Source organism: Mesoplodon bidens (assembly GCF_964165515.1).
Source record: "Mesoplodon bidens genome assembly, chromosome: 20".
In the NCBI taxonomy this organism is placed as follows: Eukaryota; Metazoa; Chordata; class Mammalia; order Artiodactyla; family Ziphiidae; genus Mesoplodon; species Mesoplodon bidens.
This window is the reverse complement of record NC_138181.1, coordinates 13,168,317-13,195,693: the sequence shown is the minus strand read 5'-3', so window position 1 is coordinate 13,195,693 and position 27,377 is coordinate 13,168,317. Positions and strand designations below refer to the sequence as shown.

General features: G+C 45.2%; 1 protein-coding gene across 1 annotated transcript in view; it reads left to right on the top strand.

Annotated features, from left to right (window-relative positions):
• KCNU1 (potassium calcium-activated channel subfamily U member 1) overlaps positions 1-27,377 on the top strand; it is a gene marked incomplete at both ends in the record, with an annotated part of 137,292 nt that overhangs the window by 100,156 nt on the left and 9,759 nt on the right. The window contains 6 exons of the mRNA XM_081220789.1: positions 9,433-9,484; positions 9,837-9,933; positions 13,219-13,443; positions 14,958-15,144; positions 21,134-21,205; positions 24,305-24,444. Of these exons, the coding sequence (XP_081076915.1) occupies positions 9,433-9,484; positions 9,837-9,933; positions 13,219-13,443; positions 14,958-15,144; positions 21,134-21,205; positions 24,305-24,444 (773 nt within the window). The remainder of the gene's footprint in view (positions 1-9,432; positions 9,485-9,836; positions 9,934-13,218; positions 13,444-14,957; positions 15,145-21,133; positions 21,206-24,304; positions 24,445-27,377) is intronic.

Below are 27,377 nucleotides of genomic sequence, written 5' to 3'. Positions count from 1 at the left end.
TTTATATTTGTGTTAAGTATCCGTATAATTCTAAACAGATGCCAGTTTACTCTAGTTTATAAAAGCCAGAGCTTCTGAGCTGAAAACCTTGACAATGCATTATTTGAGTCGTCCATTTGGTCTACAAGGGCAGTGAAGCCCTCTTCATGCATGCACTTCTGCCTGCTGGGTGACTAGTGGTGGACCATGGGGTGATCTTGTTTGTGCTGTGAGACGTAGCAAGAAAGATGCAAGTCGCAACTCACTTATCAGCATACACCATGGCTCCATGGGACAGGAGACATTTAGGTGTGTGTATGTTTGGTGGTGATTTTTAAATTATAGGAAGTTTCCTGGAAAGGTTGTAGAAACTCTCTCTCTCACTCTCTCTGTCTCCCCTTCTCCCTCTCTCCCTCCTATAAGTGGCTGCACCTAAGTAGACAATTTTGGGAAGGCAATGCATGACTCCCCAAAGTATCCTTCTGGACCTTAGGCAATAGGGGGAAGTGGTGGGGCATCCAGATGGTTTCTTTTTTCTTTTTTTAACATCTTTATTGGAGTATAATTGCTTTACAATGGTTTGTTAGTTTCTGCTGTACGACAAAGTGAATCAGCTATACATATACATATATCCCCATATCTCTTCCCTCTTGCGTCTCCCTCCCTCCCTCCCACCCTCCCTATCCCACCCCTCTAGGTGGTCACAAAGCACTGAGCTGATCTCCCTGTGCTATGCAGCTGCTTCCCACTAGCTATCTATTTTACATTTAGTAGAGTATATATGTCCATGCCACTCTCTCACTTTGTCCCAGCTTACCCTTCCCCCTCCCTGTGTCCTCAAGTCCATTCTCTAGTAGGTCTGCGTCTTTATTCCCGACCTGCCCCTAGGTTCTTCATGACCTTTTTTTTTTTTTTTTAGATTCCATATATATGTGTTAGCATACGGTATTTGTTTTTCCCTTTCTGACTTAACTTCACTCTGTATGACAGACTCTAGGTCCATCCACCTCACTACAAATGACTCAATTTTGTTTATTTTTATGGCTGAGTAATATTCCATTGTATTTATGTGCCACATCTTCTTTATCCATTCATCTGTCGATGGACACTTAGGTTGCTTCCATGTCCTGGCTATTGTAAAAATAGAGCTGCAATGAACATTGTGGTACATGACTCTTTGAATTATGGTTTTCTCAGGGTATATGCCCAGTAGTGGGATTGCTGGGTCATACGGTAGTTCTATTTTTAGTTTTTTAAGGAACCTCCATAGTGGCTGTACCAATTTACATTCCTACCAACAGTGCAAGAGGGTTCCCTTTTCTCCACACCCTCTCCAACATTTATTGTTTGTAGATTTTTTGATGATGGCCATTCTGACTGGTGTGAGGTGATATCTCATTCCAGATGGCTTCTTGATGCAACAGACCTCAGCTTCAAGAAATCCAGAAATGAATGTCACCTATGTAGTCACACATAAGAAAAGTCAAGTACTTGATGTGCTGCAGAAACTTAATCTCAGAGGCGAACAAGGCAGTATGAGCATCCTCCTCCTTTCCCATTGTTCTCATTCATCTTTAATGTAAAGACCTAAAACACAGGGGACATCTCAGTAACAGTACTCGAGACCTTCCTTCCCTCTCACCCTGTGACTCCTGTCTCCCACCTAAAAACCCCGACTCTTACCTTTCACCCCTAAAAACAGCCCAACTTTAATCACTTCTTGTTAAAGAACACTAACCACAACCATTTCCCTCCCACCAGAGACCACTAATTCTACCTTTTCACCTTTAATCAAGGCAGGCCACCTTTAAAAAGTAGCCATCTTGTAACACATAGCAGGGGAGGAGGGCTCCGTGTCACAACTGATTCCAAGTGGCGTCCATCTCCATTCTCTCCGTTGCTGCTTGACAGGTCACGGGTGCTAAGGACAATGCTATAGCACCCAGAATGCCTTTATTCCATAGGCTTCCCTCCAGAGATGGCTTCCAGATGTGGGGAAATTTTTAAAGTCTGTGGTCCTCGACACATCATTAGGTCCTTCCAATGTTTCCAAAAATCTGTAATCACCAGCGTGCTAATAATTTGTCTCCATTTTGACCTTCAGCCCCAGGGATTTCAGAGAAACTAAGGAATGTGGATAAGAAGGCTTCACAAATAACACCCTTTTTCCAGAAAAAAAAAAAAATCCAGTTGTATCCACGTATCCTGGAATTATGTCCTCTACACGGTTTGTGTACCTTTCGGTTTGATACCCCTCCCTCTCTTTCTCTTTCTCTCACACACACACACGCACACCCAGGCACTCATGCACACCCACACCTGTAACATTTTGATGGATGCTAGTTTTTCCCTTCCTAATGTCTTTGGTAGGGGGCATTATTAGTAGTAATTGTCAAGGCCAAGCCTCTCACCCCACCGCCTAAGGAAAGCATTTTTGTCACCCTAATCTCTGACCCAGGCTCAACCCCTTAAAACCTTAGAAAGTATATCAATACAATGAAAAATGAACTAGTTTTCAGATATTTCAAATTCCTATCTCCCACTTCCGTTATCTCCCCACAAAAAGTAATAGTCTTTTGCCTGAAATTTGCATTTGTCTCATGTAATGTGTTTTTTAAGATCAAAAGTATCGGAATAACTGACTTAATCGTTCAGCTCCTAGTCCATTGAACAGGGAAGATTGTATCCCAAACTGTCTAAGGGAGGAAAATATTTTTCATTCAGATCAACTTCTGTGTTCACTGTGTCATTTGATATTTAGAAAGTGTTGGAAAGGGCACCTGAAAATGCAATCTCATGCTGAAAAGATTGGCTGAGGAAATCGTTCCCAGGAGAGGTGAGGCTTGCCTTGCGCCCTGGGCTACCCTGCCCAGGGCACAGACTCCAGCCTTTATTAAAGTAGCTGCTGCTCCGGGTATTGTCTCATTTGTCCTCACATTGTAGGAAATCCCAAATGCAATATCCATAAAATATCAGTACAAAGGGATTTAAATGAGGGTCCATCTGGGGAATGGGTAAGGAAGAGGAGATTGTCCTTGTTTATCTTTCTCCTCCATCTCCCGTCTGGTAACAATTTAAAGTTCTTAGATGCCTACATGAATGCTTTCACAGAATACACTCTGCAGAGAACCTGTCAGTTTACACTCATCAGAAATAAAGCACAACTTAGCAGAGAGATGTCACATGTGAGCTCAGATGTGGGTTTATCTAATGGAAACACCCCCCCCCGCCCTTTCTTGCCGTAACCTGGGCCGGGGCCATTCTGACCTCGGGTCTAACTTCTAAGGGAAGAGGGTGGAAAAAATGTCTTTGCGGAGATTTCAAATGGTAAACATGGAAAATAGAGGCCATGGGTTTGATAGACTCCATCTGGAAAGCAGCATTTAAAGGCAAACAGCACCTTACTCACAGCTGACTTGGTTTACGCTAGAACACGGTTTACATTCTCCTGTGTAGACTGAAAAAAGATTACACTGAATACAATGATGTCCTGAAGTTTAACACCTCTCTTTTTTAAAATACCATTTTCAGATTTTTAAAAAATCATACCAACACTCCTTACCACTAAAGTCAATAATTCCTCAATAACTTAGGGAAGATTTTGTATATGCCAGGAATTAGGAGACAGGAACAAGAGGGAATCTGGAAGATACAATTTACTGGAAGCTTCTTGTCGTAAAACCTCCAGGGCTCCAGCCACCCAACTGTCTTTCCTTCCATTGCACATCAGCCAGAATTACCTATAAACGTAGAGGTGTGGAAGGTGTTCTGGGCATAGCGTTTCAAGGCTTTATTCTTCCTTCCCCCTTCTTCCTCTCTCTCTAGGAGCTTTTCAGATTATCAGGGAAAAGTATCCCCATTCTGGCCGTCGAGTGACTAGTGTTAGTACTGAAGTCTCTTGTCCGGAACACCAGAGTCAAGCCAACCAGCAGAGTCGGTTGCCCTAGCTGCCCCACAATGGATTTCTTTTTTTTTTTTTTTAATTTTATTGGAGTATAGTTGATTTACAATGTTGTGTTAGTTTCTGCTGTACAGCAAAGTGAATCAATTATACATATACATATATCCACTCTTTATTAGATTCTGTTCCCATACAGCCCATTTACAGAGTATTGAGTAGAGTTCCTGTGCTATCCAGTAGGTTCTTATTGGTTATCTGTGTTATATATTGTAGTGTGTATATGTCAATCCCAACCTCCCAGTTTATCCCTCCCACCCCCGGGTTTCTTATTCCCCTCCTTCCCTAAGGTTTCCCACATGACTACCAAGAGGGCTTGGAGCTTTGGAGATAACCAGCCTGCTGTCAACGTATGTCACGCCCCATGAGATTTTGTGGCAGGCTTTCTCACTTTTGACCCAGTAAAGGATTCTCAGCAAGGAGATCTGGTCAAGCTCGGGGTGGGAGGCGCAGAGCCTGGTGCTCCCTTTCCCCTTCTCGTCAAAGAGGACGTGATCACAGAGCCCTTTTTTTTTTTTTTTTTTTGTGGTACGCGGGCCTCTCACTGTTGTGGCCTCTCCCGTTGCGGAGCACAGGCTCCGGACGTGCAGGCTCAGCGGCCATGGCTCACGGGCCCAGCCACTCCGCGGCATGTGGGATCTTCCCGGACCGGGGCACGAACCCGTGTCCCCTGCATCGGCAGGCAGACTCTCAACCACTGCACCACCAGGGAAGCCCCCACAGAGCCCTTTTTAACAGGGAAAGTGAGTTGTGCCCATCACCTTCCTGAACTCCTTCCCCGGTTGCTTGGTCCTGAGGCTTCTCAGTGCTCACAGGAGCCCTTTTGCACTTGCCCATGCCCAGGTTCCTAGGCGAATGGGCTGCAAAAAATAATCCACATTTTTACGCCTTAAGTTTCCCTCCAAAGTAAAAACAATGCTTTGTAATGAGTAAGTGGCATCCAGGTGAAACCCAGAAAAATGAAATCATAATGTGACCATAAAGACTCATATTCTGAAGTTTGACTATAGCGTGTGTGTATGTGTATAGAGGTGTGTGTATATGTGTGTAAGTCTGAGAGAGAGGTGGGGGGAAACAGAGATGATACAGCGTGCCCTCACATTCCTAAATTTTAGTTGATTTCCTCTTTCCCAGAACACAAAAGGTGGTGGTCAGTATTGACGATAAATGACTATTTCCAGGATAAGTATGAACTGCATAGCTTTGTCACTGCCTGTGCCAAAGTCCCTGGGGAGAAGGCAGCTGTAGCCTGCAAGATACAGAATCCTCAGCAGCACCAAAGGCATCCTGGGACTGAGAATTTTCCCTCCATTTTTGGTGGGAACTTGATGGCTGCTTTCAAGAGGCAGTGGCAAGGGACTTTTCCAAAGACGGAACCAAGAAGGGTACCGACGCTCCTGGAAACAGGCACACGACCCTCCTCTCCTCCCCAGCACTCAGCCAAGGGACCTGTCCTTCTCTCTGTGCTAAGACTTGATGAAACGTATTGTTTTTATTCAACTCAAGTCTTGAGCAAAAAATATATTGTTCTGCATCCAGGCCAGAAAACTCTCTCCTAAGAATTTACAAGCCACCTGTGGAGTTGTAAAGAGGTTTCAGATGGAATGGTCATGGGCCAGGATTTCCTAACACATCCAAAAATGAGACCTGCAAAGACAAAAAAAAGGAACTGTAGGTGCTTTTTGAGCTTTCTAATAGATATTGTGAAAGGGAGGATCTCATCCATTGGTGGATCATTTTCAAGAATAATCTGAGTCAAGTCTGTTTGTTGAGGAAATAAGGAAGCAGACTTACACTCTAGGAAATCACGCTTCCTGACCTGGCACTGATACCTACCCCCCACCTTCTTAATGGAGGTTTCCCTGCATGGCTGGATCTCTGTCTCATCGGGTGCCACCATTGGAAACAAAAGTGGTGCTTCATTTATATTTTCCTTTAACTGATAGGATTCATACAAGATAAGTTGCTATGGGCACAGGAGGAATAGAAGTTCTCTTCAGAATGGTTCCAGAAAGCAGAGAGGAAAGGAGCCTGCCTTCCTTAGCTGAGCTATGTCCAAGCTTGTGCTCACAAGACATTTGCTCCATGAATATCAAAGCAGCCTGAAGAAGGCAGTTGTCAGCAAAGAAAGCTGGCGGCTTCCTTCACATATGGCTCTGCACATCCACAGGCCCTCACCCAGCACACTCAGCCTATTGGCTTCCAAAGGTGGAAGGCAAGACCTGACTGAGGACATTTCAAGGTCCGTTACCACCTCGGTTCTCCCAGGGAAGGTACCACACTTCGCTTGAACAGTAAGAAGCCTATCTTGTGACCAGTGAACCAACCCCACCATCACCCCAACCATGTCCTGCTGAGGGCACTCTCTGATAACTCCCACTTTATTTCTCCCAGCCTGTCTTATACAGAAAGACCCCCTCACTCAAGAGGCTTCTCCCTGTGGTCAAGATGTGGCTTTTCTTCTTTGCCCTGAATGACCTGGATGGTGCCCCGTGGCTACCTTTCCCTCCAATAGAGTCAGCCTTTATGACACAATCCTTGTTTCCAAGTTCTAAGACTGCTAGTACTGCACATTCTCATAGATGATTTATTAGTCTCACTAGGGAAGTATATTTCTGAAAGGATCATGTCATTTGCAAGGCATATGGCAGAAGGGAGCTTTAGTTAAGGGATGGTGAGCTGAATCGCATCAGGTTTTGCTTTAGCAAGGACACTGGATGGATGCCTTTATGATGAAGTGGGTCTCCTCCAGCCTTTTCTTTAATGCAGGTCTCCAGCAGGTGTTTCCTCTAAGGCGTATCTGTTTTCCATAACATCAGAATGAAGAAAGATGTTTTCTGTGACATCTTGGCTACATAGATCATGCTTTTTATTATGATAGAAAAGTGTACAGTGATTTATTTGCTACTCTGAGTCAAGTTAAATGTACTTGGGAGAAGATCATCTTCTATCTGCCAAAAGGGCCTTTCATTTCCAGACCAAGGACTCTTTCTTCATTATGGGGGGTGGGCGCGGGGAAAGGAAGCATTAGAAGAAGTGGCAAAAGAGCTGAAGAAAGTGACCAGAAGAAAAGTAGGGGAAGTTATTGTAGACATGGGTGCTGAGGGCAGAGAGCAGGAAGCCACCTCCTGAAGGTAGCTTGGGTATATTATATCAACACCTGAGGGACGGTGTCTAGGAAACTACACATGGAGAGAAACAAGCGGCTATGAATGAGTAACACAGCCAATTCTCCAAATCCTGATAAAAATCAAAACCAGACTAGGGTCTTGGTGTGCTCCCCTTAACAAGCTTGGCATAAAGCCATCACCATGGTCCTGTCTAGCCATCACCATTAAGAGAGCCTGTGTGGCTTTTAGGATGCTGAGTTGGGACTCATGACTTACGGATATTTAAACCACCAAAAGCTGTTAATTTGAATTAGCAAGATAACTCATTTTGGTCAAGCTGACCTTGAGGCTTAACTTTACAACATCTTCTGCCTAGGTAGATAACTAGAATCCACTAACTTTGTAGGTAGGTCTCAAATGGAGAGGAAAATAAAGGATTGCACCTAGTCCTTGGCTGATCTCATTAGCAATTAGCCTCTCTACTTTTCTAAACCCTTCTCCAGTGCCTCAAGTCCCCCACCCCAGCTTCTCTGTCTGGGTCCTCTCTCTATCCCATTAGTTTAGGCCTGATGTTGATCTAAGTTTAAGTTCCTTTGTCTGAAAAAGTATGACTTCAGATAGTAGTTTAGAAACTAACCTGGTTAAAGAGAGCAAAATACTTACGTTGGATCTGAGTCTTTGAACCAGGTGTTGAATAACAAGCTGTATTAATTCACAGGGAAAACCCCTAACCCTTCAGCACAAAGAACAATAGGTCATATTAGTCCCAGGATGTATAGTAAAACCTCACAGGAGAATGCTGTCATAAGCTACTGGTTACCGGGACTGAACCTATAGTGTGACATAGTACAATACATCAGAAAAGGCATTTCAAGGCATAGTAACAGATGTTTTTAGGTAGTAAGTACCTAAGTAAATAGTAAAAGTTTTTGTGATCAAAGAAGTGTGCGAAAAACACTGGATTATACAAATTCTAAAGGATATCTCTTTTGCAAGACTTTTCAGAACCTTTGATATGCTAAACTGTGGGGTGAATTTCAAAGAGGGGATACTTTTCTAAAAATTTATTTGCTTACAGAAATCATTTCCTCGGGACTTCTCCAGCTGCTAATATTATGGAATGTGCATTTTGGAAAAGGTATTTGTATTAAGATAGGGCAGACTAATGCTGTGGGAGCAACCGTGAAATCTCAGTGGCTTAGCGCAACAACGGTGTCTTTCGTGTTCACGTTACATGCCCAGCGCAGGTCAAGGAGGCAGGGACTCGGCTCCACGTAGTCACTCATGTACTCAGGCTGGCCATTTCTGCAGCAGGTTAGGCGGGAGCCTGAAGAATCACATGAGGGCTTCTTCCTATATCAGCCATCACTTCTCACATGTCATTGGCCAGAATGAATCATGTGGCCCCACCTAACCCACCCATCTGCTAAGGCAGGAAAGGAAAATTGGACATTGTGAGCACCAGTAATCTCAACCTCAGCATTATATTCAAGTGTCAGCTTTACAGTCTGTTAGCTCTTTGACTTTTATCCGTAAACTAAGGGGCGTTCTTTAAAGTCTCTGAAAGAGACAGAAATGCTCAGCAGATATTTCAGATGCTTCCCATGTTCCTCAGCCCTGTAAAGTCAGCAGGAGCCATGTGACTCATTCTGGCCAATGAAATGTGAGCCATATGACCGGTTCTGGCCAATGAAATGTGAGGTGCAATGACTTGTCGATTTGGGCCAAGGCAGTTAAATGCCTGGGTTCATCTCTCTCTCTTCTCTTGCCTTAATGACCAAGGGGGATTCATGTTCCAGGGGGTGTACCCTTAAGATGGTAGAGCCTCTGTCCCCGTAAGATTCTGAATGGCTGTGTAGAGCAGAGACACCTGTTCACCTCAGTAAAATACATAGTGTGCGTGAGAAATAACCTGTGTTGGGTTAAGCCCTTGGGATTTGAGGTTGTTTCTGCAGTTTGTGCCTGGATTCTCTCGACTTGAACAGGTCCTTTCTAACCCAAACCTCTCTGTGATTCTTGAAGGGTTTCCTTTCTTCTCTCACAAGCACATATATATTCCTTGGGATGCGAGTGGGATTTTTCAAAAGCTCCTCAAACCCTTTTGGTGACTGAATACATGACATGACAAGCATTGTGCCTGATGGCAATGTAGGGTGATTACACGGAAGGCTTTGCCGAGACTTAGACCAAGGTTTGAGCAAATTTTAGTCAAATGAAGGCTGGTGATGGAAGCTGTAAAGGATGCAAAATGCATTTAATAAGTAAGGATGTTTCAAAAGAGACCCATAAGAAAAGATATGGAAAGGAGACAAGAGGAAAACAGGTTAAGGAGAGAGGTATACCACTCATGATTCGATCTCACGGCCTTTTAAATTCTGTATTCAGGTGCGCAAAACACCTCTCATGATTTCTCCCAAGCAGCAGTAGCATCAGAACGGTAGCAAAATTAAGAGCAGAAGTGACCACCCTCAAGGCAGTTAGTCTAAGTTCAAAAGAGAGACTGGTGTGTCTGTTAAACATACACACACACATGTGCACGCACACATACACATACACACAATTCTTGATGGCTTTTGCCCAAAGTGCTTAGTATGTCTCCAGCTGTGAAGACATTCAGCCCTTGGTGTCCTTCAGACATGCATCTTTATTTGGGGGTCTCACAGACCCGAGGTCATTTTCCTTATGTTATTCTTCACTTTGGGCTTGAGGCTCCAATGAGTTTGACGTCATGCTTTGTTACACCCGAGCCCCAAGTGTTCCCAGGCTAACTCTCCATTCTCCGTATCTAGGACTTTTCTATACGAAATGGAGCGAGAGTCTGACCGCCTTGATAGCAGTGGCATGTTTCACCGGTGCAAAGCCACCCCTTTGGACAAAGTGATTCTGGTAGGTGATGTTGTACCAAATCTCAGGTAAACTAAAGCTCGTTTTAGGGTAGATGATGTCCTTCCACTAGTCATAAGCACCTGCCCTTTCTCTTTGTAAACTGTGAGTTTTGAAGGAAAAACATACCTCATGAGCCATGTGAATGTACGCAGAATAACAGATGTGGCATTTGACAAGGACCATGTGGGTAATATGATGCTGGGATTTAAAATAATTAGATCAGATTCTTCAACTACGTTTCCCCTCCTTTAATAGTTTAGCTGAGTCAGTTATTCAGAATAATGTTCTCCTGAAACTTTGCTGTTTTGCTAGTAAACCTAATTGATTTAAATGCACCAGGGGAACAGACTATTTACAAGAACTCTGTGGTCTTTCTTTTTTTTAATTAAATAAAGATCCCCTTAATTAGTTTTTAAAGTTTGGATTTTCTATAGTATTTTTTCTTAAAGGTGGCTATACTTAAACACATTAGCAAAGGATGTATCTCCAAAATGCTCAGTCCTCCCACCCCACACAGCATGAGGGAATCCTTATAGACGTTAGAATCCTGTCCTTGTCTCTGTCCTCTTAAGGAGACAGACTAATTCAGCTCACTGAAATGCCAGCAACCAAGATGCAAAAGCCTTGCATATTATCCCAGGCTCTGATACCTGCATTCTGGATCCCCATCTATTCTCATTTGCCAGAGTTGGAAACTCAAGGATAATCTCAGTGGTTTACCTTGCAAGCAGTAGCTGGTAAATTTAAGTAATAAAAGCTGAGTTTTTAAATGAAAAATAAGCTAATAAAAGATGTTTGCATGTTGTAAGAACCCTATATAATTTGTTCAACTGTGACTAATTGATAATTTTGTATTTTTCTTGCTTTCCAAAAGTAGTTTAGTTCGCTTTTTTCTGTTACACACACACACACACACACACACACACACCATTTTGTAGCTCAGTGCCAATGTCCTGGCAGAATATGTTCCACTTTTTGTAAAAAGCATGACCAGTCATTTGATCAGAAATACAAAATTGTCCAAGCTGTCATACTGTCCAAGCTGGAAAACTGTTAGGGCTGCTGAAACTCCCCATTTTAGCAAGTATGTCTTATTCTGAACGAAACGAAATAAACTTCCGTTGAGCAGGAAGGCAAACACGTTTCCAGTGGGAGGGAAACCTTTAGAAAGGTTGGGAGGGGGTTGCAGATGGAAGCATCCAAGAGACCAAGAGATGGCAATAGCAGACATTTTCTTATACCCTATTTCCTGAGCCCGCGGACAGGTTGCTGTGATAGGGTGACTCTATGTGGACTATAGTTCAGAACACCAACTGAGTCTTCTGATAAATTTAGAAGGGCTTCTAGTTTAAGAAATCCTAAGAGTTTTGAAACTGTGACTGCAGAGGAGAAATGTCCAGATTACAAAATTTGGGCCAACTTTGAACTTGGTTGCGTTTGCAGAAAAGTCAAATGGAAGTTGTCGATCTGTTACTTGGAGCAAATAGTGCAGTCTCCCCTTCCCCCCAAAAGCCACCATCTTTCTCAATTGGGAGACAGTTTTGTGCTGCAGTTCCTTGGAGAAATTGCCTCTCTAGCTGTGCCCATTAATTGCACTCTGCCATGTATCTCCTTCCTAATTGTTTAGGTCTACTAAAAAGAGCAATTTCTGGACTTCAGGCCTGTTACATTAAATACTGTTGGAGCCTTCATTATTCAAGTTAAAACTAATCGAATTAGCCAGAGACAATTATTCAATAGATTTGGTTAAGATTCATATCACTCTCTAGAAAGGCTCTCCAGACAAGTAGCTTCGTTTCCCACAGGGCCATTCCCTTTGGAATTTCCCAGTCTATGCTAATTGGACAAACTATGCTATTTCCCAGTCTATGCTAATTGGACAAACTCTAATTGTTCAGATGTCAGATGTGACTTATTTATCCTGTTAGATTTCAACAGCCCCTGTTTCATAGAAGCTTGTCCTTTAACCCAGCAAAAAACTGGCATAAGGATGAATGATACATCCCTTTGAAATATCCTGAATCTTCTTGTGCTCGGGAAGGTAGAACACACTCAAACAGGAAGTGCTTGTACATATATTTAACAAGTTCTCTACCAGCTTCCAAGGGTCCTCCTCTGAAAATCTAGGAATTCACTGAGATTCAGATTTGATTAAATAGTTATTGAACAACAGTTAAGGAGGCGAGCGCTGAACTTTCAATATATTATTTAATTTCCACAACAGAATTAACTTTTATTTATTTTTAAACCATTTAAACAAAAAAATTAGGGGTCAGTGAGGTTAACTAGTTTGTTTATGGTCATACGCTAATAATGACTACCAGAATACAAAATTAGTGATTATTCTACCTATCCCAGCACCGTGAGAGTAAGACATCGACTCATTCCCTGAAATCAATCACAGAGACTTAAAATAAGTTTCCTACAGGAATATCATCCCTTTCTCTAAAGTTACACTTATTGTTTTTAAAAGTCTCTATGAATGTGGGGAAACCTAATCTAAATATCCGTCACGTATATTATTTTGTCTCCAACTTAAAAGTATAGGGGAGATGTTAAAAATTGGCCATGCTGATAAGAGTATGAGACATATTGAAATGTTTGGGATCAAGTGGAACTTTTGTAACCTTCACATTTATTTTGTGCACTTTTCATGATAAATTTCCTCAACTCTGGAATCTATTGAATCTGGGCAGTATAGTAGGTGGGGCCATATGAAATTGCCAATATTCAACCATTTTTGACCCAGAAAAAAGGCAATTTCATATGGTTCAAGCTAACATGTATATTTTCATATGTATGAAAATCCGCTGAAAACTGCAGCATGTTGTACAACTTGGGGTTTTTCAGGGCTCACTAGAAGACAAGTTTAGCAATGGGATTTGGAATGTTTTCGCTTTTCAGTGAGTCGTACTATAGCACATACGAGGTTAAAAACATGTAGTGAAAATGAAAGCTGTTTTTCCCCATTTGGTTCAGTGATTTCATGATTTCAATGATGCCGATCTGAGTTTGCACGGAAGCACTCCAGGCTAATAGAGAACTGGAAAAAGTGAAGTAAGAAGGAACTCCTGGAAAAGATACATAGTTTAATTGTCCCATAGTGGATAAGTGGATAAGTTCCATGTTTTTTATGAGTGATTTGCAAAATCCGATCATTCTTATGAAAGTGCTAGTGTGAATGTAAATACCAAGAAGAGTTGGGATGTGGGGAAAGAGCCCTCTTTAAAGGGACTCTCATCTTGTTTCTAAAAGTGACCAGACTCTGGTCTGCTTTATACTTAGAAACGAACTGAGAAGTCAAAACATGAGTTTCGGAACCACATTGTAGCGTGTGTCTTTGGAGACGCCCACTCAACACTGATGGGGCTTCGGAATTTTGTGATGCCGTTGAGAGCTAGCAGCTATACCCGTCAGGAGCTGAAGGACATTGTGTTCGTTGGGTCTCTGGATTACCTGCAGAGAGAATGGCGATTTCTCCAGAACTTTCCCCAGATATACATTCTGCCTGTAAGTGTCACAGTAAGGGACAGTGAATATTTATAATGATAACAATACTAACAGTACTAGGATTAATAATGATAATAATAATAAATCAGTAGTAGCTTGCAGTTATACAGTGCTTCCTGGTACCAGAAACTGTTCTAAGCAGTCTGCACGTATTAACTCACTTAACCCTCCAAATAACCCCATGGTATAAGTTTTAAAGATGCTGAACTTTAGGCACAGAGAGAGTAAGCAACCCGTCCAAGTTTACACAGCAGGTAAGTAGCAGGACTAGGATTTAAATCCAGACATATTTCATGTTTTATGTCACTAACCATGTTTATGGTCTTTATGTAATAGAGTTTCTTTGCATTTCTAAATCCGATTCTGACCTAATGGCTAAGCCTAAGCTGATACCAGCCAGCCTTTGTGCTCTAACTTTTTCATCTTTTCTGGAGACTCGCCTTTTATGGAACACATAATGCCACGTGGTCCTTGACAGATGTATGAAAAGGAGGAATTCTGAGAAATGGATCCCTTATGTATATGTGGCCTTGTGGTTGTAATTGTATTTGCTCTGAACCTTCATAGGGCTGTATCTCATTATATGCCACCATTTCCCTGGATTAATATATATATGCAGTGTGAAATGCACCAAAACTTTAGATTTTTCAAGAAATAATGCTAGCAACAGATTAGGCATATTCTTCAAAAACGGTTGTTTCAAGAAACAAATTGTATTTGTTCTTTTTTTATGTCACCATAAATGTCCCTGCACCACTGCTTACTTTAGTCCGTAGAAAAGGAGGAAAGAAAATGACCAGGAGTCTCCAGATCCAGCTAGTGTCAGAAATTGCCAGTGTTAGCATCTCAGCCCCCTAATGGTGGGACCAGATCTATCCCTATTTCTCCACCAAAGAAAAGAAGCAACTGCCACTTTGCTAATTAATCCAGGGTACAAATGCAGTCACCTACAAGCGAGACTGTGAGGACGCAGAATTGGCTTTTATTTATTTATTTATTTATTTGCGGTTCACGGGCCTCTCACTGTTGCGGCCTCTCCCGTTGCGGAGCACAGGCTCCGGACGCGCAGGCTCAGCGGCCATGGCTCACGGGCCCAGCCGCTCCGCGGCGTGTGGGATCTTCCCAGACCGGGGCACAAACCCGTGTCCCCTGCATCGGCAGGCGGACTCCCAACCACTGCGCCACCAGGGAAGCCCCAGAATTGGCTTTTAGATCTGGACCTTCTGTGATTTTTTTCCTTCGCCACTGCTACCCTTACTCTGATTCTTTTCTTCCACTTGAGCCACCTAAGTGGGTTTAGGCTCCCCTCTCTCCACTGCACTTTGTCGCATCCAGACTTGCTCTCAGAAAGGACCTGCAAAATTCAGTCACGCTCAGATATTCATGAACGATAAGGATAAAAGTGTCAGATATCAGGTAACTAAGTCTTAAAACCAAGTCAGTGGAGGCTTTGGCTCAAACACTTGCAACGTCCACAAAACGCCACCACCACGTACCCGGTTTTCTCTCAATAGGGGTCCGCGCTCTCTTCTGGAGACCTCCATGCCGTCAACATAGAGGAATGTTCCATGTGTGCTCTCTTATCCTCCCCATCTAAGTCATCCGGCAGCCCGGCCTTGGTGGACATGGAGCCTGTCATGGCCACACTCAACATCACATCAATTCGGATTAGCTGCTCAGCCCAGACCCGCTCAGAGCCACGTAAGAACAAGACCCTGACGGGAAGAGGCTAGAGAGAACGGGATCAGGAATAATTAACTCCTCTCTGAAAAACGTTAATGATGGAGAGGAGGAGAGGTTGGGCCACATGACCTATAAAATCCCGTCCAGCGGGCTTCCCTGGTGGCGCAGTGGTTGGGAGTCTGCCTGCCGAAGCAGGGGACACGGGTTCGTGCCCCAGTCCGGGAGGATCCCACGTGCCGCGGAGCGGCTGGGCCCGTGAGCCATGGCCTCTGAGCCTGCGCGTCCGGAGCCTGTGCTCCGTGGCAGGAGAGGCCACGGCGGTGAGAGGCCCGCGTACTGCAAAAAAAAAAAAAAAAAAAAAAGAATCCCATCCAGCTCTGAGAATTCTGTACTAGGATTAGTGGACAGTTCAGTCCTTGGGAATCCTAGTCAAATGAAAAATGATGTCCATCTTCTAAATGGAATGCACATAACACTGTTTTTTCCCATCTTAAAGAAGATCACAGAGTAGTAAGTGCTGTTATTATTATGAATCAAATATCAGTGAGCATAGCCATTGGTATTTTATTATCATTAACAACAGGTATTATTATTGTTAATCGACTCTCATTGGATCCTGTAGGTGTTCAGGTTACCATTCTTAGTTTTGTGATTGAGAGGATGAAGCACACTATTCTACCACACTATTTGTGGGCTAGACTACAAAAAATATAGTCCAGTCTTTGGTGGGTGAACTTTGGTGGGTGAGCCAGCTACGTCACAGACCCTCACTAAACAACCAAACATCTCTCAGCACCCAGCATTTCAGGGGTTTTTTCAAATAAACAAATAATAATAATAGCAAAGCACTTCCCTGAATATCAAAGTGCATTGAAAATCCCAACTAAGGAAGGTGAGCCCCTCTACTGAGCTAATCTGAAGGTGTATAAAAATGCCTCTGTGTTCTGCACGTCAGTCCTTAGCTTAGCAATTAGGGTCACTCAGATTTACACAAGATTTGTGTGTGGGTTGAGTGTGTGTGTGTGTGTGTGTGTGTTTGCATCATGCTTGCAACTTTCTAAAATTGGACAGAAAAGTATTCACTGTGTAGGCAGTATCATCAATGTAGAAATGAAAAATGCCCGCTCAGTAAAAGCAGAGGGTAAGCTGACAACACCGTAAGCCACCTAGCTAATCATCAGGTGACCTGTCCTTCCTCTTATCATTTTCTTAAATCTCACATCCTATATAGGCTAAAAAGATATAAACCTATGATTTTTTTTTTTTTGCACGGTACGTGGGCCTCTCACTGTTGTGGCCTCTCCCATTGCGGAGCACAGGCTCTGGACGCACAGGCTCAGCGGCCATGGCTCACGGGCCCAGCCGCTCTGCGGCATGTGGGATCTTCCCGGACCGGGGCACGAACCCGCGTCCCCCGCATCGGCAGGCGGACTCTCAACCACTGCGCCGCCAGGGAAGCCCTAAACCTATTATTTTAATTCTGGTTTCTTTTATATCTGGTGATTCTCATCCTTTCACTTATTCATTTATTCATTCAACAAAAATATATTGATTTTGTATGTGTCACATACTCTGCTAAACTGACAGGATTAGTAGGAGGAAATACAGGAGAGAGGGGAAAAGGGTTGGGAAGAAGGAAGAGAAGATGAAAGAATGTCACAGTATTTCAGTCATCATGCAGTGTGAGTAGGTGTTCTCCCCAACGGCAAAAGGGGAAGTTTAGGGAAGAACATATTGTGTAGATGTGGCACCTTTCCTTGTGTGGATGTCATTGTACCCATTTGTGTGACAGGAAATAGAGGCCCAGACAGGCTCTCCTGTGCTACCTAACAAAGGTAGCAGCAGTAAAGTTACATTCCTAGCACATAGGAATAGCCAAGGACTGTCACTCAGAAACCTCACCCATTACTCCGGCGTCACAGGAATCTACCTGGAGTTTGCATGTAGAAATTCCCAACCCTCAGGGAAGCCTGTTCGGTTCTCTTAGCCATTCTTCCTGTCTCATACTAATACTCCTCTTGCAGCATCCCAAGCAGGTGGCAATGGGAATGCCCACCTCCAAGAATTATCAGTATAAAGGATTACGAAATTCTGCCAGGAGGGAGAAAACATCTTCCACGCTGAGCAATTTTCTTTCCCTTCCTCTGAGACAGTGGTTCTCAACCAGGGGTGGTTTTGACCGCAGAGGTTGTCTGACAATGTCCGGAGACAGCCTTGGTTGTCAGAACTTGGAGGGATGCTATTGGCACCTAGTGGGTAGAAGTCAGAGATGCTGCTAAATATCCTACAGTGCACAGGTGCAACATGTCGATAGGACCAAAATTGAGAGCTCTCACTCTGACATATCTGCTGAGCCTTTTGTGGGCTCAGTGGGCTTTCGCACATCTTCATGGTCAAGACAAGGTTACACGTAAAATCCATCTAGGACCACCAAGGCTATTCCATACAGTGGTTCACCAAGGGATGTTGGAGGTGGGGGGACAGCAAGAAGGAGGACTCTCCAAAGGACCAGGCCTCCTGGACATCCCCATGCAAAACTTTAGGTTTCTCCCTGATGCTCTAATTACTGCCCTGTCACGTCACAAGAACAGGTTGGCAAACCTAGGTACTGAACTAAATAATCTGTGGCATAATCTAAACATATAACAGTAATTAAGTCTGACAACTTAATATGCTCTTGAAATTTAAACATACAGTAGTGATCTACAATTAAGCAATCTTTTGCTTAATAATAGCACCCTGCCAGCCTGGAAGACTTTCAGGTATAATACTGTGTACTACTAGGTAGCAAAAATATTGACATTAGTAAAATGTACCCAGGCTATGATCTGACACATATTCAAATTAACCGTTGCCCTACCAGAAAAGATGGAGTTGAGGCGGAAATTCTGTTGCTGTCCTCCAGCCAGTGTCAGAGCAGATATTTATGCAGTTGCATCAGCTGATGTGAACCTGTCTCTATCCAATAAGAACATTTGACTCTGAAAGTCAGGATATTCCAAGCCCGTTATTAGAGGGAACTGAAATCAGAAAGTGCAGCTCAAAGGAGAATTTTCCCCTTTGAGGGAAACTGATCTCAATATTTTATTGAAATTGTCAACCAAACCTTATGTATTTTAATATATATAAAGGGCATGGGCATGAGCTTTGAACTTGGTGCCAATTTGGGTGTGAAAAGCCATCCATCCTTTACAAACCATGTAGCCTTGGGCAAAGCATGCAGACCCTGAATCCGTTGCCTCATCTTCAAAGGTGATCTAACTCGACTTAATTCACAGGTTTGAGGGCACCGTGGTGTCATTCTTACCTCCCAGCTCACAGCAGCCCGAGGGATCTTTTACAAATATTTATTGGATAATGGCAGTTTCCTCCTTTAGACCCTGTAATGGTGACTCCTGACAGTTACAGGAAAATCATGTAGGGTCTTGCAGGCTAGTAGGGAACCTGAACTTCCTCCTCCTTCAGTCTGTTTATACTGGCTCTTTCCTGCCTTAAGCCCCTTATCCCATTCCCTCTGTCTGGATGGCTTTTGCTCACCACTCAGGAGGACATTCCAATGTCAGAGAAGCCTCTTCAAACCCTATCTAAGGTCACCTCCCCAGGTCACTCACTAGCCCCTAAAAGTTGGGTTTTCTCACAGTACTCATCACTATCTGAAAACATTTTCTATTTGCAACATATGGTATGTAACCAGGACAGGGACTGTTCATAGTCCTAGTCTGGAGTCGATACTCTTTAAAGATTTGTAGAGGGAGGAGAGCAAGGAAGGAAACGGGAATGGAGAGAAGGAAGGAAGGAAAGGTACCTAAAGCAGATAAAGCATCTTGCACGTTTCTGAGAATAAAGTAGAATCTCATTTCCCCCAAGTCTCCCTGCATTATGAAAATCCCAGAAGCTTGTTTAGGAAAAACAGTTGAAGGTATTCAGATGCCATCAGCAGTAAGATTTCCCAGTAAGTTTGGAGATGTGGTCTCTAGCCACCACGCAAACCCTCCTCTTCAATAGATGCGTGGATGAGGGTTAACCCCCGGGGCTTCTGTTTCCTCACCTGAAGCTAAAGGGTTTTGCTAAAGTCCTAAGGCCATTTCTAGTTCTAACTGTAAACTACACGTGTTGGGCTCCTCCCGTCGCACTTCCGTGTTTACCGTGAATCTACCTGGAAGCATGACTCAGAATTTTAGTGGCAATCAGAAATGTATTCAGCTCTAGTCTGCGTGAACAAGAAGTGTCTCTTTTATGGAATGTTTCTTGGGGAGATGGGAGAGGTGGTAAATACAGGAAGGCCCCTACATACGCACCTTCAAGTTGAAAATGTCCAAAGATGCGAACGTGCATCTGGTTCCAGCAAGGAGCCAGAACCTATGCCATCCGCGTCAGGCGTGAGGGAAATGGCAGCTTGCCCTCCGTCTCCTATTGCTGACGACCCTTCAGCTCTACCATCTCCCACCTGCTCTCCCTCTTCCACTCTTCCTGCCTGTTCACTCGATGCCAGCCCCTGTGTGCCAGCTGTTGTACTGGACTACTGTACTTTTCAAGGTACTGTACTGGAAGATAAAAAAGGATTTCTTTATTTTCTGTGTTTTTTTAATGTATTATCTGTGTGAAAAGTATTATAAACCTACTACAGTACAGCACTATATAGCTGATTGCGTTAGCTGGGTACCTAGGCTAACTTCGTTGGACTTAGCGAACAAATTGGACTTATGAACGTGCTCTAAGAATGAAACTTGCCTGTATGTAGGGAACTTCCTGCATTGTAGAGCATAGCATTCTCTCTGGGAACAAAACCTCCCTTTGGATCTCCTCTTTCCCCCGTCCCCATCTCAGTGGCCAGTTTCCTCACCCCCGTCCCTTTGTCTGTCTCTCAGGCTGTCTGTCTGACCCACTCGCTCATCTCACCCACCCTCCCCTACCACTTACCTAGCTTGGGAAACAAAAGACCCTCCACATATTTCACCTTGTTCAAGGCAGCAGAGAATCTGAATGACAAGCAGAATGTTATTTCCCTGTTACATACATAGCATTCTCAGAAAAGTTCAAGAAAGGTAACCAGTAGTTTTAAAGCATAACTTTTGATGAGATCATCATGTGTTTGGTTTGGTTTGGTTGTTGTTGTTTTTTTAAATCAGGATCCTAGTTTCCTCTTTCTCTTTTCCCTTTTCTTTCTTTACCTTTTCTGTGAGGGTTTAACTTGGAGACCAAAACTCTGGGGTCATCCTTGTTTTTGAACAGGTTCAAAACAGGTTTTGGACAGGTTCTTCTCACCTGTCCGCGCGTGCTAGGGCTGTGTTCCAGACCAGAGCTGGGCATGGAATCTCTTTGGGATTCGAGGCTCGCAGAGGGAGATGAGGGGCCTCGCCTCCTAAGGCAGGAACTGAATGCGAAGACAGAGGCCCCGTGACCTCCCACCCCAGTCTTTAAGAAACTCCCAAGACATTAGGGGTTGGGGAGGCCAGCCAGAGTTGGGAGGCAGAGACAGTCTTGCTGAAGAAGAAAGAGACCCTCAGCCCAGAGAGGATCTCCAAGAGGCAGAAGCACCAGGAGCCAGTGAGCCAGTCGCTGTGCCTCCACAAGCTCTCCTGGGGCAGCACCTCCTATTTATTCAGTTTCCTGAAAGTTCTACAAGCAAGTGGATGTGGTTTGAGGCACTGCCTGCCTGAGCCGTCACCCGGCACTCCCAGTCGATAGAGAATAATTGGATGTAACTTAGGCTGCCGATAAGCAACTACAGGGAGAACGTTACCCTTTTTGTAATTCACTTGAAGTGCCATTTAGGAAACATCCTACACACACACACACACACACACCCCAAACTTCTGGAAAGGAGAGGCTGAGGCCATTTTTTTTCTAAATACAGAGAAAGATTTGGGATTTGGGCATGAGAGTCACTTTGCTAAGATAAAGCACCAAGCGCCACGGTGTGCTTCTACATCCTTGTCTGTGTCGCAAGCCACTTCGTTTGCATCTATCCATCTCATTCCTCCCTTGTTGCTGTCTGTGTCTACAGAGTGTACTTGGTGCTTCAGTGACAAGCCCGGGAAATCAAAGTACCGAAGGATCCCCATCCTCACCGAACTGAGTAAGTTGTGTTTCAAGGACAGAATTCAAGGGAGAAGTCTTTGTATCTGTATTTGATGTCCCAAGGGTGCCTTTAGGATCCACAGTCAAAGGACTGAGGACCAGAATGGGGCCCAGAGACCATTATGTGTTTGACTGGATGTTGTATTGGGCTTTTACCTGTTTGGTGACATTGACATCCTCCAGCAGAGCCTGTCATATCTGGGTGTCAGGGTGCAGGAGTAGCTCCTGCCTTCTCCGTTCTTCCAGGGGAGGGGACGTGGATTTGAAAACTGCAAGAAAGGCTCTCCCTAAACCAACTTCTCTACCCATCAGACATCTTCCTCTCCTGCGGTGCTACCAGGGCAGGCACTACAGTGAGGCAAGTGAGGCCCCCAGGGTGTAGACTTTAAGGAAAGGCTCACTCTTGGGGACTTTACATTTTGTGTCCCTTGTGTCTTCTTAATCCCAGCCCTGAGCGGTGCTCTTCTAAAATGGAAATACTCCATGCAGAAATAACAGGATGAGCTGTTATCTCTCATCAACACCTTATGGAAAACGCATGTATATGAAACTTGCCTAGACGTGAGGCGCCCTGGGAGCAGCAAGAAGGGCTGGGAAGGCAGGTGCCTGTGTGCATTGTTTGTGAGTCAGCAGGGTAGACACTGGGATTTAATACTGATAATAGTTGGTGACCAAAATGGAAGTTACCAAAGAGGGGGTGATACCTTTAACACAGTTTGGACCAACTCAAAAATGATCTCTAAAGCTGCTCCTGGGCGTGAGATTTGACTCGATTCCGTAGCGTAGCAAACGTTTTAGTGGGATTTTTATGATTCAGCATGTGTAAGCTGAGGGAGATTTATACCAAACTAGATGAGCAGACCTCATAGTCCCAGAAATAAAGCAGGCAGACATAGAGAGGAGCCAGTAGGTGACACCGCCACATGATTTGGGAGTGGCAGTGCAGCAGGTGGGCAACAGTCTAGCCACCCTGGATCCCAGAACTGCAGCTCTCCAAATCCACCTTTGAAGATCTCAGATCCCTTGAGCCTGACTTGTACCTGCCAGCCTATCTGTAACCACCCTAAAGCTGTTGGCTGCAGTTCTTATTTATATTTCATTTTTATTTTGCTACGCTTCTGAGCCATCTCTGACTCTGAGGTGTATATACACTGAGGACATTGATCAGAAGACTGTCATGTAAGTTAGAGTGGTCAGGAGGGACCAGCCAGCTTCTCACCAGCCTCAGAAATGCATCTGGTCACTCTCCAGGGACTTACAGCTTTGTTCAAGGAAAGACTTTCTGGCACCAGGCAGCGCCTGTCAAATTAGCCTAACAAATCACCTGCCAGCTCACTCAGTTTTCCTTCTTTGGCCAGCAAGAAAGGGTCACAGTGACATGAGAGCTGCAGGTCTGATGGCCAGCACTTTGGTACAGAGTGTACAGTGGCCTGCAGGGAAATGTCTGGGAATGCTGAGGCCACTGGTTTAGGATGACACAGCAAGATCTGGACAAAGGCTCCTGGGGGTGTGTGTGTGTGTGTGTGTGTGTGTGTGTGTGTGTGTGTGTGTGTGTGTGTGTGTGTGTGTGTGTGTGTGTGTGTGTGTGTGTGTGTGTGTGTGTGTGTGTGTGTGTGTGTGTGTGTGTGTGTGTGTGTGTGTGTGTGTGTGTGTGTTGAGGGTTGGCAGTGCAAGAAGAGGAATGTATGTGCACATAGGAAATGTGGGTTGATACTAGTCATACCTCCTTCATCTTTTATAAAGATGCGTAGTTCTTGGAAGAAAATGATTCCTTAATACCAGCAGTCTATCCCTTCCCCCAAATGTACTAAGGAATAATTTTAAGAATTAGAGACTAATGCGGTCTTAGTTAGGAACGTACTCTGAGTTTTATGTCCAGTAGATTTGTTTGGATCTGTAATATGACGGTCAAGAAGTCTGAAGGGTCTAAGACTTAATGCTGCTTGCAAACTAACAGGTTAATCTGCCCAGTTTCACGGATGTGGACAGAAGATGAGAGACCACTGGGTCAGAGACAATGAACAGTTTATTACTCACATCAATAGCAGTAGCCAGAGTATCATCATTTTTGTGCTGGCTTCCCAAGCCCTAGATCCCACAGGAGGACATGAAAAGGTCCAAGTGATACCTGGACCCACCATGAATTGCTTTGTAAGAGAGGAACCCTGAGCTTCGGGAACCAGCATCTTTTATAATGGGCAGTAAGCATGCCTTCCCTTTGCTCTGGTAGGAGATATCACTATCTTCCAATGCTATTCTCTACACAAACAGTTTTGAAGCAGTAATCTTGGAACAAAGGCAATCAGCGCCTCTGCTGTCCTCAGAGAAATGACCGATTTCACTGACTACAGAGGCTGCCTACAGGGGGTCTGAGTTGCAGCCTGGAGCCAGCATAGGTTTGCTAATGGATCATTTGGCCACTGCTGCACAGGTCTGATTAGGATGATTCTTGAAGCCCTTGCTGCTTAAAGTGTAGTCCATGCATCATCAGCAGCAGCAGCATCGGCAAGCTTGTTGGACATGCAGACTCTCAGGCCCCACCTTAGACCCAGTGGATCAGAATCTAGATTATAACAAGATCCCCAGTTGATTCATAGGCACATTAAATTTTGAGAGGCACTGATTAACCCATTCTGGGCCCAAATAACTCTAAGGACCCAAGTAAATACCACGCCAGCTGTGACATAGTGTACGGAGAAAAAGACAATAACGGGGGTGAACAGATGTTCCTATTTATGTCTCTTGTCCCTGTGTGATTATGTAAAGTGTCCCCTTTTTCTTCCAGAAGTGTCCTGTCTTGAAAGTTAAATTATAAAGGGTGACATTCAGGACACTTGCTTGGAGAAACTGAGCCTGAGGTACAAGGATATCTCCTTGATGATGAAGGTCCCCAAGCGGGCTTCCCATCTTCAGGGGATGAAGATATTAATACTTGGAAAGAAAAAACTATATACTGAAGTTGAGGCAGGTCCCACTTTGACCCTAAAGTAGGCATCAAATCCTTTGAGCATTGTCCCTCCTTGGCCTGCCCGGTCCGGAAGTCCTGTATTCTTCATCTTATCTGCCTGCCTTTCCTTTCTGCCTCTTTCACTTTCAGAAAATCCTTCCAACATACACTTTATTGAACAGCTCGGTGGGATGGAAGGAGACCTCTCGGGAATGAGCCTGCACCTCAGCACGTCCTTTGCCACCGGCACTGTCTTTTCTGGCAGCTTCTTGGATTCCCTCCTGGCCACGGTAGGTGCGCTGAAGCCGAGGAGCCCCACGACCAAGCCCCTGCCGCGGGGAGAGTGCGTGGCTCAGGACTCGGGTGGATGATGCGGACTAACACCTCGCAATTCTGCGTGCTTGTTGATTTTCCAGAAAAGCTTGTCCACGCACATAATTTCACCTTTGCTCATGACTACCTGGCAAGGGAAGCCAAATGCTTACATTTTTAAAATTAAAAACGTGAAGCCCTTAGAGCCAGAACACTCAATACCGGGAGGAATGAGCACATCCACAGAACCCTCCTTTCAGCTTCAAGTGCATCTTGGCTGACCAGGCACTTTGGCGTCAGAGCTTGGGCAGTGATCCTGCTTTCTCTTCTCTCTAAAATATCCCCAAGCTATACAGAAATCGTCCATGAAAGGACGTGGGGTTCAAGGAAAGGGCTTTGTTTGGCCTTTGGTGGTGTGAGTTTTATTCAGAGCTGAGTGCAGTCTCCCTCCACGTTGCCCCTCTTGTGAGATGCTTTTTTTTTTTTTTTTTTTTGCGGTACGCAGGCCTCTCACTGCTGTGGCCTGTCCCGTTGCGGAGCACAGGCTCCAGACGCGCAGGCTCAGCGGCCATGGCTCACGGGCCCAGCCGCTCCGTGGCATGTGGGATCTTCCCGGACCGGGGCACGAACCCGCGTCCCCTGCATCGGCAGGCGGACTCTCAACCACTGTGCCACCAGGGAAGCCCCTGGGATGCATTTTTGACTGCACGGTCATTCTTTCCCTGAGCAGCTCCCTTGCATGGATTGCAGGATTTCCATGAGTAGAATCTATTCATTGCGTGAACGCCTATTGAACACCTTGTAGGGTGCTGTCCTAGGTGCTGAGGACACAGCAGTGATGAAACTGACCAATCTCTGCCCATGTGGAGCTCATGCCCATGGAGGAGGTTGATACACACATGGTAAGTATTATGTCAGATAGACAGAAGGGCCACGGTGACGGGAGCTAGGACATGTAGGGTTTGCGGAAGGCGTTGAAAGTTCAATAAGGTGGCCTAGGAAGGCAGCCCTGAGGAGGTGGTATGAGAGTCAAGTCCTGGGAACAGGAGAGCCCGTGCCTTTCTGATCTTTGGGGGAGAAACATCCCAGGCAGAGGGAAGGTCGGGGGGAGCATTCCCAGGGTGTTCAAGGAATCGGACTAAACCTTAGGAAATCTGTGTGTAGCCATTTGTGAATGGCTGCCAGAACTCCCGCAGGGGAAATGCTTGTAACCCCCTCCCTCACAGATGCCTCCTACCCGGATGTTCCAAGAGAAGGGCTGCAGAAAGGCTGAACATCTATGCACAGATGCCGACAGAGCACAAGGCTCTGAGCACAGTCTGCTAGACTGGCTGCCTTCTGGAATTCTGCGTAGAAGAGGCATCATTCCTGAATCGTATAAGTGCCTCCGAAGTGCAGTTTGCATTTTAGGGGGCGTGGTCAGGGCACGTGCGTCGCCCTTGTGGCATCAGTGGATTACGTTGCCCGGCTCAACTCTGTCTCCCTACGCCTTTCAGGGGAGGGTCCTCATAAACCCCAGTGAGCTCTCAGAAAGGCAGTACCATGTCAGTGATCGTTTAACAGTAAACAGGCTGATGGACTATGAATTTCCTAAATTAAGCAGGATTCAGCCTTGACTGAGCCAGAGAGAGAGTCAGTGAGGGAAGTCAAGTCAGGTCAGGTCACTCTCCTGGGAAGGTAGCTCCGTCAGGGAAAGGATTTTAAAACCCTGCCTGTCACGGATACTTCAGTTACCCTGCCCATAATTAGGGACCGGAGTATCAGGCAGGAGGTGACGTGATGAACTGGATCTGTCCGCAGGACACATTTTAGAAGGGTTTAAGGTCCCCGTTCTCTTCAGAGATCCCTAGACAGCAGGCAGCTTTGTGACTTAAACTCCAGCCTCGGTTAAACTCCACTGGCCCACACGGGTAGGAGCAAAGTCACAGACTCTGTTTCGACTTAGTGGGCGGAGCAGGCTGGACAGTGAGGACCGAGAGAGTGTCCAGCACTATGCACATCCCATGAGCCAGCACGGGGAGCACGAACCTGGTGGTGAGGCTTCTCAACACTCAGCTTATGAGAGTGACCCCGCGACCTCTTTGAGGAGCGCCCCTTCCTCGCAGGCTGCCTTCAGCCGTTGTATCTCATTCTGCTGGAAAATGAAATACGCTGTGTAAAAATTCAGGAGTCTATTCTGAGGCCCCATGGTGAAGTCTGTGGGAGAGAGAGAAAGCCACATATGGTGGCCTGGGATGGGGGACAGTCACATGAGGTCACAAGCCACATTGGACCCTCAGCCTGCCCTTGGGGACTCCTGGTAAGTGCCTGATTTGGGACTGGCACTTGGTTGTCTGACGAGGCCGTGAGGACGGCAGTGGAGCTTCAGGGTAGAAGGCATCCTGTATGTCAAGGGGGCTGGCTTGGATCTTGAACTTCTTAATCTCTACCTAGTGGCCTCCTGCCCCAGCTGTCAAATCCTCGATGACGAATGGCTCAGCATAATGACCACACCTTAACACTGTTTGGAGCTCCAACTCCAAATCTCTGGCCCTCATGAGCTGAATTAGACCCTTGAAAATGCTCAGGGGATGCTGCCCACTTGTTTCCCTCCCCCTGGACCTGGTACTACTGGCTCCACTTGGCTTCTGAGGATGGGGGTGACTTTCTATCATATCAGCCACACAGAAAGAAAGAGCCCAAGGGTCAGGGCTGAGCCTCCAGTTTCACTGTCTCTGCTCATCCGAGGACAGTTTGGTCTTGGCTGGCCTCCTGACCTTCCACCTGCTCACTGGCAGTGGGAGCAGCAGCCTCTGAGAAGAAGAGAACATTTGTATCCTCTTGCACTGAAACCATCTGGGGCCACTGTGGTGGCTCCACAATATGTGCCCAGCACGTCACTTTATTCTCCATACGTATTGGAGCGTGTCCT